This window comes from Lagopus leucura, unplaced genomic scaffold (assembly GCF_019238085.1).
Source record: "Lagopus leucura isolate 7727_CA_CO unplaced genomic scaffold, USGS_WTPT01 Super-Scaffold_73, whole genome shotgun sequence".
Lineage (NCBI taxonomy): Eukaryota > Metazoa > Chordata > Aves > Galliformes > Phasianidae > Lagopus > Lagopus leucura.
In genome coordinates this window covers 54,758,945-54,775,414 of record NW_024962252.1, presented here as the reverse complement: position 1 = coordinate 54,775,414, position 16,470 = coordinate 54,758,945, and the positions used below count along the sequence as shown (strand labels likewise).

The 16,470-nt window shown below is 39.2% G+C and overlaps 1 protein-coding gene across 1 annotated transcript in view; it reads left to right on the top strand.

Annotated features, from left to right (window-relative positions):
- Positions 1-10,627, top strand: part of ESR1 (estrogen receptor 1) — a 153,198-nt gene extending 142,571 nt beyond the window's left edge. Inside the window, 3 exon segments of the mRNA XM_042889989.1 lie at positions 3,977-4,160; positions 5,409-5,620; positions 5,623-10,627. Coding sequence (XP_042745923.1) covers positions 3,977-4,160; positions 5,409-5,620; positions 5,623-5,663 — 437 coding nt within the window. The 3' untranslated portion in view covers positions 5,664-10,627.
- Positions 10,628-16,470: the final 5,843 nt, after the last annotated feature.

The window sequence follows — 16,470 nt, the reverse complement described above, 5'->3', positions numbered from 1 at the left end:
CTTTTTCTTTTTCCAAAATAAAGGAAAATAGTGGCAAAGATGCGGCTGTTTATCATTATATAGTTTATATTAATAAACTGTCATCTAAAACCTATGCTATCACCTTATCCTCCATATTTGATGAAACGTATTTTTAGACTGTAGACCTCAAGTAGATAAAGTAGAAAACATGTTTAGCTATAGATATAAATATCTAATATCTGGATTGAATTCTTTGTTACCTTGTAGAAATAAATATCCACAAGTTGAGGCAGAAAGTTTCTGTTGCATAACAGAGGTTTTATTTTTTTTAATTTTTTTCATTTGTCAAATCCTTGGACATCCGTTAGTTTCATCACATGAGGCAGTACTGCTTATTGCTTTTGTTGGACAATTATTTTCTCATTTTTTTGCAATGTCTTTCAAGGCTGTTTAATATCTTTCTGCTGCTTTTCTATGTGGTCTTCTTAGCAATATTTTTTTTTTTAGTCTCAGTTTGTGTAGAAAAGATGGAAAGTTTTGTTTATAAAGCAAAATATACATTTATGCTACTGACAATTTTTTCATAAGATATCAAGGAGACAGCATGTCTGTAACAACAAGGACAGCACTGTCTTCAGCTAAATAACAAAACAGAATGTGCCTCTCTAAAGCTACAGCAATAAGTTGTCCAACCAAAAAGCAAAGCACAGTCAGTTCACTGAATACATAGAATACTGTTTCTTAAGATTGGAAAATAAGCACCAGAAACATAAAAGGGAAAGATGATGCCAGATGTTTTATGTTTGAGTGGATCTGAAAAGCGGAGTGGTGCTATGTGGGGCAAAGCAGAGGTTTTCATTTTGCAGGCAAGGATGTAGCTCACATCTTCCTTAGCAGATGATTTACCTAGCTGATACTTTTGCAGAGATGAAAAGACTTAGCTGATTTCAGTCATCCTGCAGGCCTCCTTGATGCATCACTCCATCTGACTTGGTCTTTTGATTTTTCATTCTCTTGTTGAATTGTGCTTTTAATCAATATCTTTATTTTGAGGGCTTGAGAATTGCATAAGTGCATGGCACGGAGCTGAATTTGCTCTTAGCTCAGACTGCCTTGCTTCAGATAAAAACCAATGGGGCTTGGTGGAAGAGGAAGAAGATCCTTGTTTTGTTTTGTGATAGTGAACACTAAATGTAAAAAAAGTTTAAACTGAGGTTTATTGTGACAGAAAAGATGTTGAAGACTTTCCATTCTGCACATCCAATAATATGTCAGGGTATATAGCAATATTTATATACCTTTACCTTGATACGTATGCTGACAGCTGTCACAGTAACCTTGCTGTCCCTGGGAGAAACCATGGTGTGGATATCTTTGTATTTGGGCACAACCTGTTAGGCTTAGCTTGTTTGCAGGGCCCTGCTAGCTCTATTCTGTCTCCTGTAATGTTTACAATACTGATATATAGCTGGAAAACCACCCGGTGGATATTCAATCCTGCTTTTGGCTTTCTTTCTGCTTCAGAGCTTGGAAAGACCATTGAGATTGTTAAATTTCACTTTGTGAAGACAATTTTTCTGCACTCTTGTTCCAAAGCTCTGCTTCTGTGTGTGTGTCTGTGTGTGATGGATAGCTGGTACTTCTTTTGGGGAAATTTCTCGTCACTGGCCTGAGGCAGGAGAAACCACCTGGGGCAGAAAAGAAAACTGATCTTCATTTTTCTTTGCTGTTATTGACTGGCATTTGCCTGAGGTCTCTACATTTTTTTTTTTTTTGGGAGAGGGTTGTTTTTTTGTTTTTTTTTTTTCTTGATTTATTTTTTTTAATAGCTTCTGGGCCAGACCTAGGTGCGAAACATTTATGCCTGACAGATTTTTTGCTTTTGCTGATTTTAAACCTATGAAATTAAAGGGTGTTGCTACAAGTACAAAATAGCATCCACTGGCTGAAGAAAACTGCTTTGGAAGCACAGGGGATTTATGAGGATAATGTTTCCTTTATCAGTCATTTATAAGTATCTTGCCCCTACAGGAAATCTCTGATCTATAAACCTCATATCATCAGTAGACACTGATGTGAGGGTGGCTAATTGTCATCCAGGTGAGAAAAGCCCCAAGAACTCTTCCTTTCTGGGGAATTTGTTTCAGTACAAATAATATTCATTAAAATGTTTGTGAGAAAAGAGGCCGTTGCACTGTCTGTATCAAATTCAAAGCAACAATCACTACAAAACTAAAGAAGTCTTACTACTGGTTTCCAGAAGCTGTGCTGTATTTCAGTTATCCTCTTGTTTTGTTTTTGTTTTTGAAGTCTTAATCTCTCTCTCTCTCTCATACACACACACACATACACTAGCACTCACAAGTTTTTGTTTCTTTTTAGAACAGAAAGTCCAGCATCATAAAACCCACTTGCAGCTTACAGTAGTTCTAAGTACTAGGTCCTTGGTGTAGTGACATGATATGAGAAGGTGAGGTACATCAAGAAAATAGTAAAGAAATTGTACTTTCACTGCTCTGATGCATGGATGGGTATGGTTATCTTCAATTCTGACAGTACAACCTCCAGATACAAACAATGCAAATAAATTAGTGTACATATATGTTTGTATATGTATGAATCTTACTGCTTTTCTTCTTAATATCTCTAACTGCATTGTGTGTTTTTCTATATATGATGCTTTAAAGAAAAGCTAAATGAAAGACTATTCCATGAACCATTTTTTTCCAAAGACAATACAAAGTTTCTACTTGGCTCTGTAAGCTGATGCATACCATATGAAGCACAGGATTTGTCAAGTACTTTACAGATAAATGAAGTCACCAGGACCATGTTTATTGGTATCAATATATGTACTTAAGCCTTTGATGATTCGAGGCTGTATGATAGTAATGTGATCTATCTGGAGTAATTAGGTCAATCCAGAAGATTTAAGAAACTGGTGCTGAGGGCAACAGCTGTCCTTTGACATGCTTTGCATTTTCTGTCCATTGTCACCCAGAACAAAATTAAGGTAAAAAATGTGTGGATTAGTAGAGAACTTCCTAGTTAGAAATCTGATATGCTACATGCACTGAAGAGGTGGAAGCTCAAGTGTTTTCTAGATGTTCCAGGGGCTGTTGGAGAACTAGTCTCAGTCAGTTTGATCTCCATTTTAGATTTCCTTCTGGTCCAGATCTTCAGGTTGCTTACTTTCAGACAGAAAAGAAAGACAGCTGTATTGAAACAGGTTGCCTTTCAAAGCTCTTGTTTGCTTTGGAAGATCTTATTGAGGCGAGTGCTTGTAAACAAAGCCTTTTGTTTGCATGTGTTGCAGTAACATATTGTTCAGTCCTAGATTGCCTAGCAAGCCACCAGAATTCAAGCATTAAACAGCAGAGAAATTAGCAAACACTGCTGTCAGCCTGGGCTAGGTCAGTAAGTTCTGCAGAGCTCTCAAGTGGCAGCAGCATCTCCTCAAGGTTTTGGGGCTGAATAACCGAGAGAAGAGAGCAGTTCAAGGTCAGGTCTGGCTGCAGAGTAGAAGTGAACCATGCCACCTCCACCAGCTAGCCCTGACCTTGGGGGGCACAGGGTGAGGAAGAGGCATCATCTTTGTCTTCCTGCTCTAACTGCAGTGGCTGGGTGGGATGAAGTTGTTCTTCCCATGTCTGTGAAGTGATTATTTTCCTTATTCACCTCTTTAATCAAAATGACTAATTTTGTGGATGGGCTCCTAGACAATGCTGCCATTTCCCAGCAGTCCTTTCTAGAAGGACTTTCTAGAAGGATTGCTTTATTTTTTTTTCCCCATGCTTTTCCAAGCCACTCCTTCCTCTGTCCTGACTGTCCCCACATCCTTCTCAGCTGTCAGGAGATTAGAACTTGATATGCAGTGTGGCCTTAAAAAGCAGGGTGCTCACAGGAAGCTCCTGTGGCTTCACACAGCCAAAGAGGCCACCATTAGTCATATGGGGAATAAGTCTGACTGTCAGAGTAATTTTTTCTCTGGTTTTCTTTCTCCTTCCTACTCCAGGTGTGTACACTTTTCTTTCCAGCACCTTGAAATCTCTAGAAGAGAGAGACTATATCCACCGTGTTCTGGACAAAATCACAGATACTCTGATACACTTAATGGCAAAGTCAGGTCTTTCTCTGCAGCAGCAGCACCGGCGACTGGCTCAGCTCCTCCTCATCCTCTCTCACATCAGGCATATGAGGTAGGAGCAAGCATATGGTCAGGTGCAAGCAGGAGGTTTCGCAAATGTATACATGTGCTTGGACTTCACTCTGTGTGTGTGATTTTTAAGTCACTTTCCTCTTTCCATAAAAATAGATGGATCTGCAAAGCAGTACTATGGATTATTGTGTGAAAGGAGTAAACATTTTCTCCATTTCTCTTTTTTCTTTTCCTTCTAGTTTTGATAATGCCATAAGCACTGTCTGCTTTTAATACTACATGTCTTGCTATTCTTTTTGGGAGATAGGCAGTACATGAAAAATAATGTAGTAGCAGTCTAATTCTATGAACTCTAGTCTCCTGTAAGATAAGATTTAATAAAAATCTCACTTTTAAATAGACACCTCTCACAAGTGGCTTGATTGCAAATCATTTTAGAATAGAGATTATTGTCATTATATGTATATTATGGTGGAAGATTAAAGCAGATCTCCTGAGTCCCAATCTAGAGCACTTTGCTCTTTGTTAATTAGTGGTGAAGGGCCTTAGGCATGCGGTTTGTTGCTAGTTTCAGCAGTGATTCTCCCTTACGTAATTACCTCTGAAGTTAGCTGCTCACTAGCTGGGGTGTCTGCAGCATGAAAAGCCTAGGCAAAGATGCATCAGAGATTTTGTTTTTTAACTAAATATAGAGGCATTGCTGTTATCTAGATTTTAATTTTCAAGATGACATTTAATAAAATTAAAATCAAAATAAGCATCACACAGTACTAAAGATCCCAGAGCTGAAAAATGCATATTTAACATCAAGGTATGTTTTTTCATGTGTGTATTTTAAGGAGTCGCACTGCCTTTGTATTAGTAACCATGCTGATGTTTATTTTCTTAATGGTTTGGTAGACCAAGAAAGTTTCAGATGCACAGAGATTTACTATTTCTGTAGCTTTGCAAATGGATACTATTACAAGAGGGCATTTGCTAACAAATTGTCTAAAAGTTTATTTTCTAAGGAAAAAATCTAATATTTTAGGTTTAACTATAGGAAAGCCAAGATTCATCCCATCCACTTAATCAAAATGCAGAAAATAGGGGTCTATTTGCTCTAAGTCACCATTTAGGCAAAGGAGAGAAAAATGTCTTCTGCAAACTGTAGTAGCGTGCAACAACTGTACTGTTAAGTTTGTTGCTTTGTACAGGGTGGAATTTGAGTGAACTGAACAAAGATTAGCTGATAGCTTTTTTTCATAGTACATTTGGAAAATAACTGCTGTTTTGTTAAAACCCACAGCAACAAAGGAATGGAGCACCTGTACAATATGAAGTGTAAAAATGTAGTTCCACTCTATGACCTCTTACTGGAGATGCTGGATGCTCACCGCCTACACGCACCGGCAGCCAGGAGTGCTGCACCAGTGGAAGAGGAGAACCAAAGCCTGCTGACAACTGCACCAGCTTCATCTCATTCCCTGCAGTCCTTTTACATTAACAGCAAAGAAGAGGAGAGTATGCAGAATACAATATAAACAAAAGTGAGCGTATGTAATGGTATGAGAAACCCAGCAGCGTACTACATAGCTCATGCTTCATGTCATCTATGGAGCCACATATGTCAACACTCCAGTGACATCAGCCACCTGTATTTTCCATTTGAGTGTTTGTCAAGCACTTGCCTAAATTGATTCTTATTCTAAATGAAAGACATTTCATTACTATGGACAGCTAGCAAGGACTGTCAGGCTAACTTAATTTGAAATTTGCAGTGTTTTAGTCTACTTTTGAATGCGGGTTGGCTAAGTCCTAATATAAGCTGTAACATTTGTTTTGCCATAAATTAATAGGCCATAACACCCATGCATATTTGTATCTTCCCGAGTGGGAGCCTTTCTTGGTATCCACCCCAAATTCTGCGCCCTTTTAGTCCTTGAGATGACTGAAACTTTGAAGCAGTTTGGTTGATTCTGCATGAGTTTTTGTGAGGGATAACAGGAAGCTGATTGGCATCTTAGTTGCCACAGTGAAACTACACTGCTAGTGAATTGCTTTGATAGTTTGGTTAGATTTCTGCCTCCTTTCTTCCTCAATTGGAAGAAGACTCTTCGTATCAAAAAAATACTGTTTTGCAGACAGCTTCTTTTCAAGATCATACTGACCAAACTTTTAGATCCTCTTATCCTTGCCCTTAGCTAAATTACATTGTGTGCATCCTGTCTTGTCTGATCCTAGGAAATACAATTCTGTTGCTTGGCTGTATATAAACCATGGGCAATATGGCAAGCAGAGATAACATGGATAATTGCTCTCAAATCAGACCAGGTGATTACAGAAATCATCATGCCTGGAAAACAAAACCAAAAATCCATGCCTTCTAATACATACACAAACCAAAGCTATTTTATGAAATATCTTTCCCTCTCCTTTGCTTTCTTGTGCTACAAACCAAGAGATGAGGATACCTGTGCAAGACTGGCATAGCAAGGTGGGATGATCGCATTCATGGCAGTCTTGCCTAACAAGACTGGGGAGGGTTGCGATCAGAGCCAGTGCAACAGGTTTTGCACTATCTATCTTGCTTTTCTTCAGCTCTCACTGGGGCAACCTCAAAGGTCACTGTTAATATCCACCTCGTTTGTGGCACCAGAACTGGGCAGTGTGTCTCAGACATGGTGAAGACTTCAAAACTGCACATCCAGGGTGCATCTGGCTTTCTCCATACGTGTATGTAATCATTTTTCATGCAGGTTAGTTGGATTCTGCAGATCAACCATAAATATACAGAAGGTCCACTGACAGTAAGAATTTCAGCAGCTTATGAAGGAGAGACACTGAAGAAAAAGACCAACTTATCCATTATATGAACTGACCAAAATGGTCATTTGTGCTGTTGAACTGCCTTTAATGCTAGAAAATCAAAGATCACAGAATGTTGCTGGGTACTGGAATCTTATTATTATATTTTGCAGGGATGTTTTATCTGTTTAAAGACAACCTTTGTCTGTGCTACCTGCACACTTGTTTTTCATGTGCAATTTGGGAGTTAGCCCAGACCAGGGACTATTTCAGTAGCTGGTTGGAAATGACCACCTGTAAGTAAGGAAGTTCAATAGAACATGTATAGGCTGCTTCTTAGCAGCTGGCCACAGTGCCATAGGAGGGTTTGGGGATGCTTCTTTTAGCTTTTATGTTAGGTCATGCTGATTGTAATATCCTATGACTAAATATAGGAAATAATGCAACCAATGCGGTACAGGAGTTCCTATGTCTAACCATGCTCACTGTTAGACAAGCAATGTCTTTGTTCAGTGAGTTCCAGTTCCAAAGCAATTGTGAAGAAAGCAAGGCATAGGATGAGTTTGTGCTCTGCATCAAGGATCCAATTCTTTAGTGGGTGTACATAATATTGTCCATAACAGTCTCATGTACATACCTGAGTATACGCACAGTTTAGAAATCTAGTGATATATGCTACTTACGTGTTGGAGAAGATTCCTTGAGAACTGTGCAAACCTGAATGTGTGAAGCAGTCACTGTAAGTATATAGGCCTTTTATCAATGAGTATTATAGTGTCTTTTTTTTTTTTTCCTAACATGCTAAAGGAGTTGTATTTTTGTGTATTCATTAAGAGTATGTATGTGTGCATATATGCAAATTTGGTACCTAAGGGCATTTGGAAGGTTTTAAAATGCTTTGAAAGAAAATGCACATTTTGTCACAATTAGTAGATGGTTTTTGAACATGCTGGCAACATTATGAATGCCTCATATGAGTGCAGGTTAAGATTTGAGTGGAACACAGGAATTCTTGTAGACACACTTCTGTACTTACACATCATTATTTACTTGCAGCCTTGTGCTACAAGATTTCAGTGCTCTATGTGCAGCTTGTGTGTTCTATATGACAAGCCACAAAGATCAAGCTTGTGGCTCAGCAGCTGCTAAGCAAGTTGTTTTAAATAAATGTCTCCCCTCCTACATCCCCAAAAATGCATTGCATCAAATCAAATGTAAATCTGGCCTAGAAGAAGAAAATAGTTAATGGAAAACAATTCACAAGATAGCGCCAGATTCTGATGATTCTCCATAGGTTAAGTACTGTTGATCTCTACAGATTGTCCCAGCAAAACTGGGCAAGTGTGATTTGAAGTGGTATGCAGCAGATTGAAGGGTATCAAATTGTGGCCCATAACATGGGAAATAATCTGTCAGTTCACAGTCATAATTACAAATGCTCTCCTAGGCTCAGCCCTGGCAGTGAAATCATTTAGAGTCAATTCGTCCTCCCACACCTGTGGTGACAACTGTTAAGGGCACCCAAAAAAGAAAAACAGTGATTTCCAGTGATGCTTTTACTTAGCTTGGGGCAGTCTCAGGACCCATGTCTTTAACTGTTGATGATCTTTTATTTGAAGCAGCACCTTAATGAATATAGTAAACCTTTGATGGTAATGAGTAACGAGTATAGTAAACCTTCACACAGTTAACTGAAAAGACAATTGTTCTCATATCAGACTGTTGAATGTAGCTAGTCAATAAATTAAAGTCTATTATATAAAAGTGGTAGCTTTTTCATATGGAATTCCAAATTATGCTCTTATGTATGCAGACAATTGTGCCTGACATTCAATAATTTCACAGGATGGTATTTTACATGTGTATATATACATATCTCTCTATATACATATATGCTTTGTATTTGCAGCTGACAAGCCAGTACTACCTTGAATACCTGGTGCTGGATATTAAACAAAGATATGTATAGCATGTTAAAAAAAAAAAAGAAAAAGAATTTAAAGAAAGCTACTCAAGGCAGCTAATAATGCTTTTACCAAAATGTTCATAGAGATGTATCTTGACAGCTAATGAAATAATTATTTTATAATGTTTATATGTGGATTTAAAAAAAAAAAAAACCAACAAAAAAAACAGAGAAAACAAAGAAACAAAAAAACAACCAAACACCTGGAATCATAGGCAATGTAATACCAGCATAAGCCAGAAATAGACCCAATGAACCAGCTTTGCTTGAGAATATGGTTGTTGTTCCTGAAATATTACCAAAAACTATGGAGGCAGGAGAGGACATAGAGTAATGTGTAGCACCCAGTGGAGACTAATTTTCCAACAATATGTAAAAGCTACTCTGGTTTGTAATGGTTCGAGCCATGTCTCGATCTTGCAGACTTTGTCTCAGGTAAAACTGTCAGTTGGGGCAGTAGAATTTGTACTGGGGTAAATTATTTTAATGAGGGTTTCTTGGTGCGTGTTTGTGATAAATTTACTATTGTGTTTCAGTGATATTTTGAATATTTTTTTTCTCCTGTACACTAAGGTGTTTAATAGTTTAACATTATATTAACTAAAGTAAAAAAGAACTGAGCTCCCAAGGATATTGCAAGGACTGTTCAGCAAGTTGCTGCAATTTAAACTGAAAAAAAAAAAAAAAAAAAGAAGAAATAAAACCTCGACCCTTTCAGATCATCCCAAAAACCAGGTTTTTAGTGGAGCTTTTCTCTGTCCCAGCTGAGGCTGACTGATTCCTTAGGAGCTGAGCCAAATGTTTAAAATTAAACTACCAGCAATGTAAAAATTCTGCCTCACTATGGTCTGACTCTTACTACAGGCTTTGGTAGGAATACGACAAGCCTGTCTTTTATATATATCCTGCTTTAAAACTAGAATGCAACACAACCTAATGGGGTTTTGTATATAAGGCATTCTCAGCTGAACTTATGCAAAACGAGTTTCTTTCTCTGAATGAAGGGATGGCCTTTTACAATGCTACCTACAGCTGCAGTATAGCTTTACAGATGATATAAATTCGGCATATGTGAAGGAAAAGTTATGTAAACAATCATATCGTAATATGAACCACACTTTGCTGCCACCTGCAACTATAGCATAATCTCGAATTGATCTGAGAATTGACATTAATATCCTGCTTTTTCTACTTGCAATATCTTTCATCTTTCAAATGTAAATAGCCTTACTTTATTTTGCACTGTGTTTAAAAAAAAAAAAGCTAAAAAAAAATAAAAAACTTCTGCATTCAAATGTGCCTAAAAAAATTAATAATTAAAAAAAGTATATGCTGCCATCTTGCAAATTAGTTGCTCTGTATTCCTGTGTGCCTATAATTAGAAGTCTGTTTCTTTAGAAAGTGCCCACTGGAAAATGAAGAGATAGACTGCTACTCTTGAGACTTTCATTAACAAGACACTTTATGTATCACCTTATTGTATATACTATAAAACTGATGCTTTTGTGTGCACTATGTAGTCTTTCAATGGAAAGTCCTTTATTTGGTATAGACTCAGCTGCCATAATGTATTTGTTGAAGTATTCTGTTCTTTCACTGATGCATATAAAATTATTCATGTCTTTGTTTTGGTGAGTTTTATTTCTTTGTTTTGCACCTAAATGTTCTAAACAGTCTAAATGAAAAATCTGATAGGCTACCCAGTTGGTGCAAGATTTTTATCAATGTATTTGATGTTGAAATAAATAATTAACCAGAGCAATTTATTTCATTTGTTATCTTTTGCATGGTTAAAAAAAAAAAAATCTTTTTTTTCCTAATTTTATTATTTCTCTCCAGAATCACAGGGTTGAGAGCTTATGGGTCAGAATAAAAGCAAAGGCCAATAAGACTGATGTTACCATGGGAGTCTGCTACAGGCCACCCAACCAGGATGAAGAGGTGGACAAGATGTTTTATAGACACTTGAGTGATGTCTCAAGGTCTCTCCCCCTTGGTCTTGTGGGGAATTTCTCAGACATCTGCTGGATTTATAATCAGTCCTGAAAGTTCCTAGAGTGTGTGGGAGATAACTTCCTGACATAGCTGGTAAAGGAGCCAACAAGGAGAAACAAAATCCTGGACCTGCTGTTTGTTAACAGAGAAGATCTTGTGGGGGATGTAAAGGTTGGAGGCTGTCTGGGGCATAATGATCATGAGGTGCTAGATTTCTTGGTCCTTGTTGAACCACAGAGGGGAGTCAGCAGAACTGTCACCTTGGACTTCCAGAGGGCAAACTTTAACCTCTTTAGGACCATGGTTGAGAGGGTCCCGTGAGAGGTAGTTTTGTAGACTGTGGGAGCCCAGGAAGGCTTGGAATGCTTTAAGGAAGTTAATTTAAAGGTGCAGAAGCTGACCATCCCCAAGTCACAGGCCGATGGGCAAGGAGTTCGGACTGGCTGATGGGAGATCTTTGTCTGGAACTCAAGAACAAAAGGAAAGTTTATGGTCTCTGGAAGAGTGGGCAAGCTACTTACGATGATTATAGGTACATAGTGAAGCTGTGCAGGGAGAAAATTAGAAAAGCCAAAGCCCAGCTAGAACTGAACTTGGCCACTAAGGTAAAGGACAACAATAAGTATTTCTATAAATGCATCAACAGCAAGAGAAGGGCTATGGAGAATCTCCATCCCTTGTTGGACAGTGAAGGCAACTTGGTGACCAAGGATCAGGATAAGGCTGAGGTACTTTATGCTTTCTTTGCCTCAGTCTTTAATAGTAAGTCTTGTTACTCCCTGTGAACACAGGCCCCTGTGCTAGTAGGTAGGGATGGGGAACAGAGTAGGCCATGCGTGATCCATGATGAGGTGGTTTTGAACCTGCTCTGAAGTCTATAGGGCTGGATGGATTGCACCCTAGAGTGCTGAGGGAGTTGGCGGGTGCGGTTGCCAAGCCTCTCTCCATCATTCTTCAGCAGTTCTGGCTAATGGAGGATGTCCCCGTGGACTGGAGACTTACAAATATGATGCCCATCATCAAAATGGACTGGAAAGATGATCCTGGTAGCTACAGACCTATCAGTCTCACCTCGGTGTAGGGAAGGTTATGGAACGGATAACCTTGGGAGCCATCATGGACCAGTTAAAAGTCAACCAGGGGATCAGGCTCAGTCAGCAAATGGGTTTACAAATGGTAGATCCTGTCTGATAAACCTGATTTCAATCTATGACAAGGTGACCCACTTATTGCATTAAAGTAAAGCTGTCAATGTGATCTACCTGGACTTCAGTAAAGACTTTCGCACTGTTCCCCTCAACATTCTGATGGTGAAGCTGGCTACCCACGTTTTGGATGGGTGTATGTTCTGATGGGTGAAATACTGGCTGGATGGCTGGGCCTAAAGGGTTTTGGTCAATTAAATCCAGTTGGTGACTGGTCATTAGTGGCATCCCCCAGGGCTTAGTACTGGGTCTGCTTCTATTCAGCATCCTTATTAACATTCTTGATGAGGGGATTGAGTGCACCCTCAGTCAGTTTGCAGACAATAAGCTGGGAGGGAGTCTTGATCTGCCTGAGGGGAGGAAGGCACTACAGAGGGACCTGGATTAATTGGACTGATGGGCCAAGGTATTTAAGGTATGAATTTCAGTAGGGCCAAGTGTTGGGTCCTGCACTTTGGTCACAACTCCAGGCAACCCTACAGGCTTGTGGAAAGATGCCTGATGGAAAGAGATCTTGGTGTACTGATGGACAGTCAGCTGAATGTGAGACAGCAGTGTGCCAGGTAGCCAAGAAGGCCAATGGATCCTTGCTAGTATCAGGGATGGTGTGGAGAGCAGGGCTAGGGAAGTAATCTTGCCCCTGTACTCAGCATTGGTGAGGCCTCTGTACAGAAAGGACACTGAGGTGCTGGAGCAGATCCGAAGAAAGGCAACAAGGCTTGTGAAGGGCTTGGAGAATATGCCCTACGAAGAGAGACTGAAGGAACTGGGGCTGTTCAGTATGGGGAAAAGGAGACTGAGGGGAGACCTTATTGCTCTCTTTCAAGGGTTGTTAGGGTATGGTTATGTCATGGTTGGACTTGATGATCTTTAAGATCTTTTCCAATCTGAACAGTTCTATGATTAGAGTCTGGCCATAACTAGAGTTAGTCCTGGTCTCTACTGTTATTGATAACACTAGTTACAAAAGAACAAAACAAAAGAAGTCACTGTCACAGTACTGCACATACTTTAATGTGGACCTGTTAAGACAACAAAAGTGATTACTGGATTAGAACACCTTTGCAACGAGGAAAGGCTGTTAAGAGTTGAGGTTGGTCAGAGAAGGCTCAAGGGATGTCTTATAATGGCCTTTCAGCACATAAAGAGGCCCAAAAGAAAGCTGGAGATAAACTTTATCAGTGAGTGTAGTGATATAGCAAGGGGTAATGGTTTTAAAGTAAAAGAGGGGAAATTCAGATTAGATATTAGAAGGAAGTTCTTTACCCAGAGGGCAGTGGGGCACTGGAGCAGTTTTCCCAGAGAAGCTGTGTATGCTTCATCTCCAGAACTGTTTAAGGCCAGGTTGGTTGGGGCACATGGCAGTCTGATCTAGCGGGTGACAATGCTGCCGGTAGAAAGAGAGCTGGAACTGGACAGTTTTTAAAGTTCTTTCCAACCCAGTCCATTCTAAAATTCTATGATTTTATATTTTACATTCCTTATTTTGTCTTGTGAAATAGATTATGGTAGACTATGGCAAGAGTAAACAAGTTATGGGAATGTAGCCAACTGCCACTTAGTGTCATTTAGCTAATGTGAAATAAGATAGCATGTCTTTCCCAAGTGAAGTCTACTCCTCAGGATAAAAGGTGTCTTATCTAAGCTGTGAGAAAGGAAGTTGTCCTGTTTTTTATCAGTATTCCATTGCATGACATCATGCAGCAAGCTGTTTTATTGATGGAACACAGTGCCAGTAAGCTGCATTTCCTTGGTCAGCCCCTGGCAGTGTCAGTTTACACAAGTTCCCGCTTTCTGAGAATATATACTGCGAAGAGACAAACTATCTCCAGAAAACTCCAGCACTCCCTATGTGATTTCTGATTCCAGGTGAAAGAGGTAGAATACCATAGAGACAAAGGACAAGACTTCTCTTCTGTTTCCAGTAGTGCAGTGAGCACCACCGTCAGAACCTCTCTCTCACATTTGTTCAGTTTATTACCTTTTTATCATTTGTAGTAAAATAGTTACATCTCCTTATCTTGGTTGCATCCCTCATACTTCTTTCCCTCCCTACCAGAAGAGGGAAAGGTGGATAAGGGGAAGTCCTTCTGCAGGTAATAGAATCAACTAAACTATAACAGAAGTGAATATAAATGAAAGACATCTTTAATGACACAAAAACTCTCTGAAATTAACCTTACCCTGTAAACTAATCTCAGAATTATATTGGGTCTTTGCAAAGAACCAAGCCACTAATTGACAGTATTTACATACTTTATATTGACTTTTTTTTCCATCTGTTTTCTGTTCTGTGCTGGTTCTGAGTGGGATTATCACTCAGTGAATTCAGAGATCCAGTTCCAAAGCAATTGTGAAAAAAGCGAGGCATAGGATGAGTCTGTGCTCTGCACCAAGGATCCAAGTCTTTACTAAGTGTACACAATAACATCCATAACAGTCTCATGTACATACCTGAGGACATGCACAGTTTAGAGGTCTAGTGGTAGATGCTACCTACATGTTGGAGAAGATTCCTTGAGAACTGTGCAAACCTGAATGTGTGAAGCAGTCATAAGTCTAAGCTACAAAAACAACTGGACAAAAGAATACTTACAGTATCGAAGACTTGTCATTCCTAAATAAAAAACAACCAGCTACAGTCTGAACATACTTACAGCTGCCAAAATGATAACAGTTTAAAGAACCAAGGTAGTGCATAACAAATGAGATTAGGAAGTCCTCTACTCCTCTTATGCCAGAGAACAGTGTGACCATACGGAGTCACAGAACTGTCTGGTCCGCTCCTAACCCAGACCTGGCTCACCAACTGAGATGTCAACATGCTCAGATCCACCAGAGGAAGAGCTCAACAGGAGAAGGGCCTCTGCTCACAGGAGCTGGGCACATTTCCCCAGCTAGGAGCCAGTGATGTAATTTGAGAAATTATGCCACAATGAGAATTTTCAGTTTGGTTGTTTCACTGCAGGCCTCTAAGAGCTGAAATTCATGTCTCATCATAATTAGTGGGCCCACCACTTTTCTTTTCTCTATATATACATGAGCCCTTGCAGAACAGCTGCCTTCCCCAGATGCTGTTCCCTCAGTGGAGCCCATGAACATGCACACAGTCATTTGCATGGGGCTCTCCACCATGTGCTTTCTTTCTTTCTTTCCAAGCATGCAAACGATGCATGTCTTGTTCTGGCATGTTTTGTTCTATTTAAATAATTAGAAGGTATGGAGTGGTTAATGTATAACCAAAGAACTTACCTGATAGTTTTTGCTTTTCTGTTACTTAAGGCAATCTCCGTGTTTGCAATAAACTGTGAATATCAGTTTATTCACAGGCTACAACATGGTGCTCTGTCAGTGGCACTCTCCCTCTGTAACAAAAACCTTATGACTATGCTGCACAGCTGTTCTGCTACAGCCAGTCAGTACAGAGCATGAAACAAATGAAACAAACAAACAAATAAATACAAAAACAACAACAATAAAAACCATTTAATTATACCAGGTTGCAACTGTTATTCTTCAAAATTAGATGATTAATTTCTTTTTTTTTTTTTCATCCAGATACTGCTACATTAAAAATCCTGTGGAGAAGCTCTTAGGCTGGCTAAGTCTTGCATCTCTGCTTGTATTATGTTTATGTCCACTAGCCAAACAATGAAGAGAAAATAAAAATCCAAACGTAAAATAAGACACATCAGCATGTGCACAGGGAAGGAATGCACACAGAAGGGCACTGCTTGCATGGTCTGTTTTACACTCAGCAGGGCTCCAATTATTGTCATTCACTGTGACATCCTGCAGATATAGAAGACCAAATGTAAAAATGTACATAAAGTCTTCAGGAAAACTGAACATTAAAATAATATTTGGCACTCATATGAGGAGAGGCAAACCTAACCTGCTTTCATGTCCCTATAAGAGCTTTTAGCTGCGGTATTTGGGTGTCAATCTGCAATGCTTTCATTTCTGCTGCATGTGGGTGATGATATAAAATTTATCTTCTGTTTTCCATCCCTACAAATTTGTGCACCATTCCAGTGCACACTGCTGAAAAATGTGCATTTCAGGCACACTTTCAGTAAATGTTTGTAAGATATTTGGCTCTTGTACACACAAAGACTGAATGCTCTCTTCTAAGGCAGAAAGATTTCAGCCTTGTCAGCTGTCTCTCTTGTTTTCTACTCACATCCTGAGATTTTGTTGTCCACAGAAAGGTGAAACAAGTGCATTATACTCTACAGGTGAGAAAAAAATTGTACCCATCAGCTCCTTTATGGTATGGTACCTAAAAGCCTGAAAACTCCAAAAATGCTTAAGAGATTTAAACATTCACATGAAAACAGAGAAGTCTGTGTTCCAGTCTGCCTTTGTAGGATTATTTTTCACTTATATTTAACCTA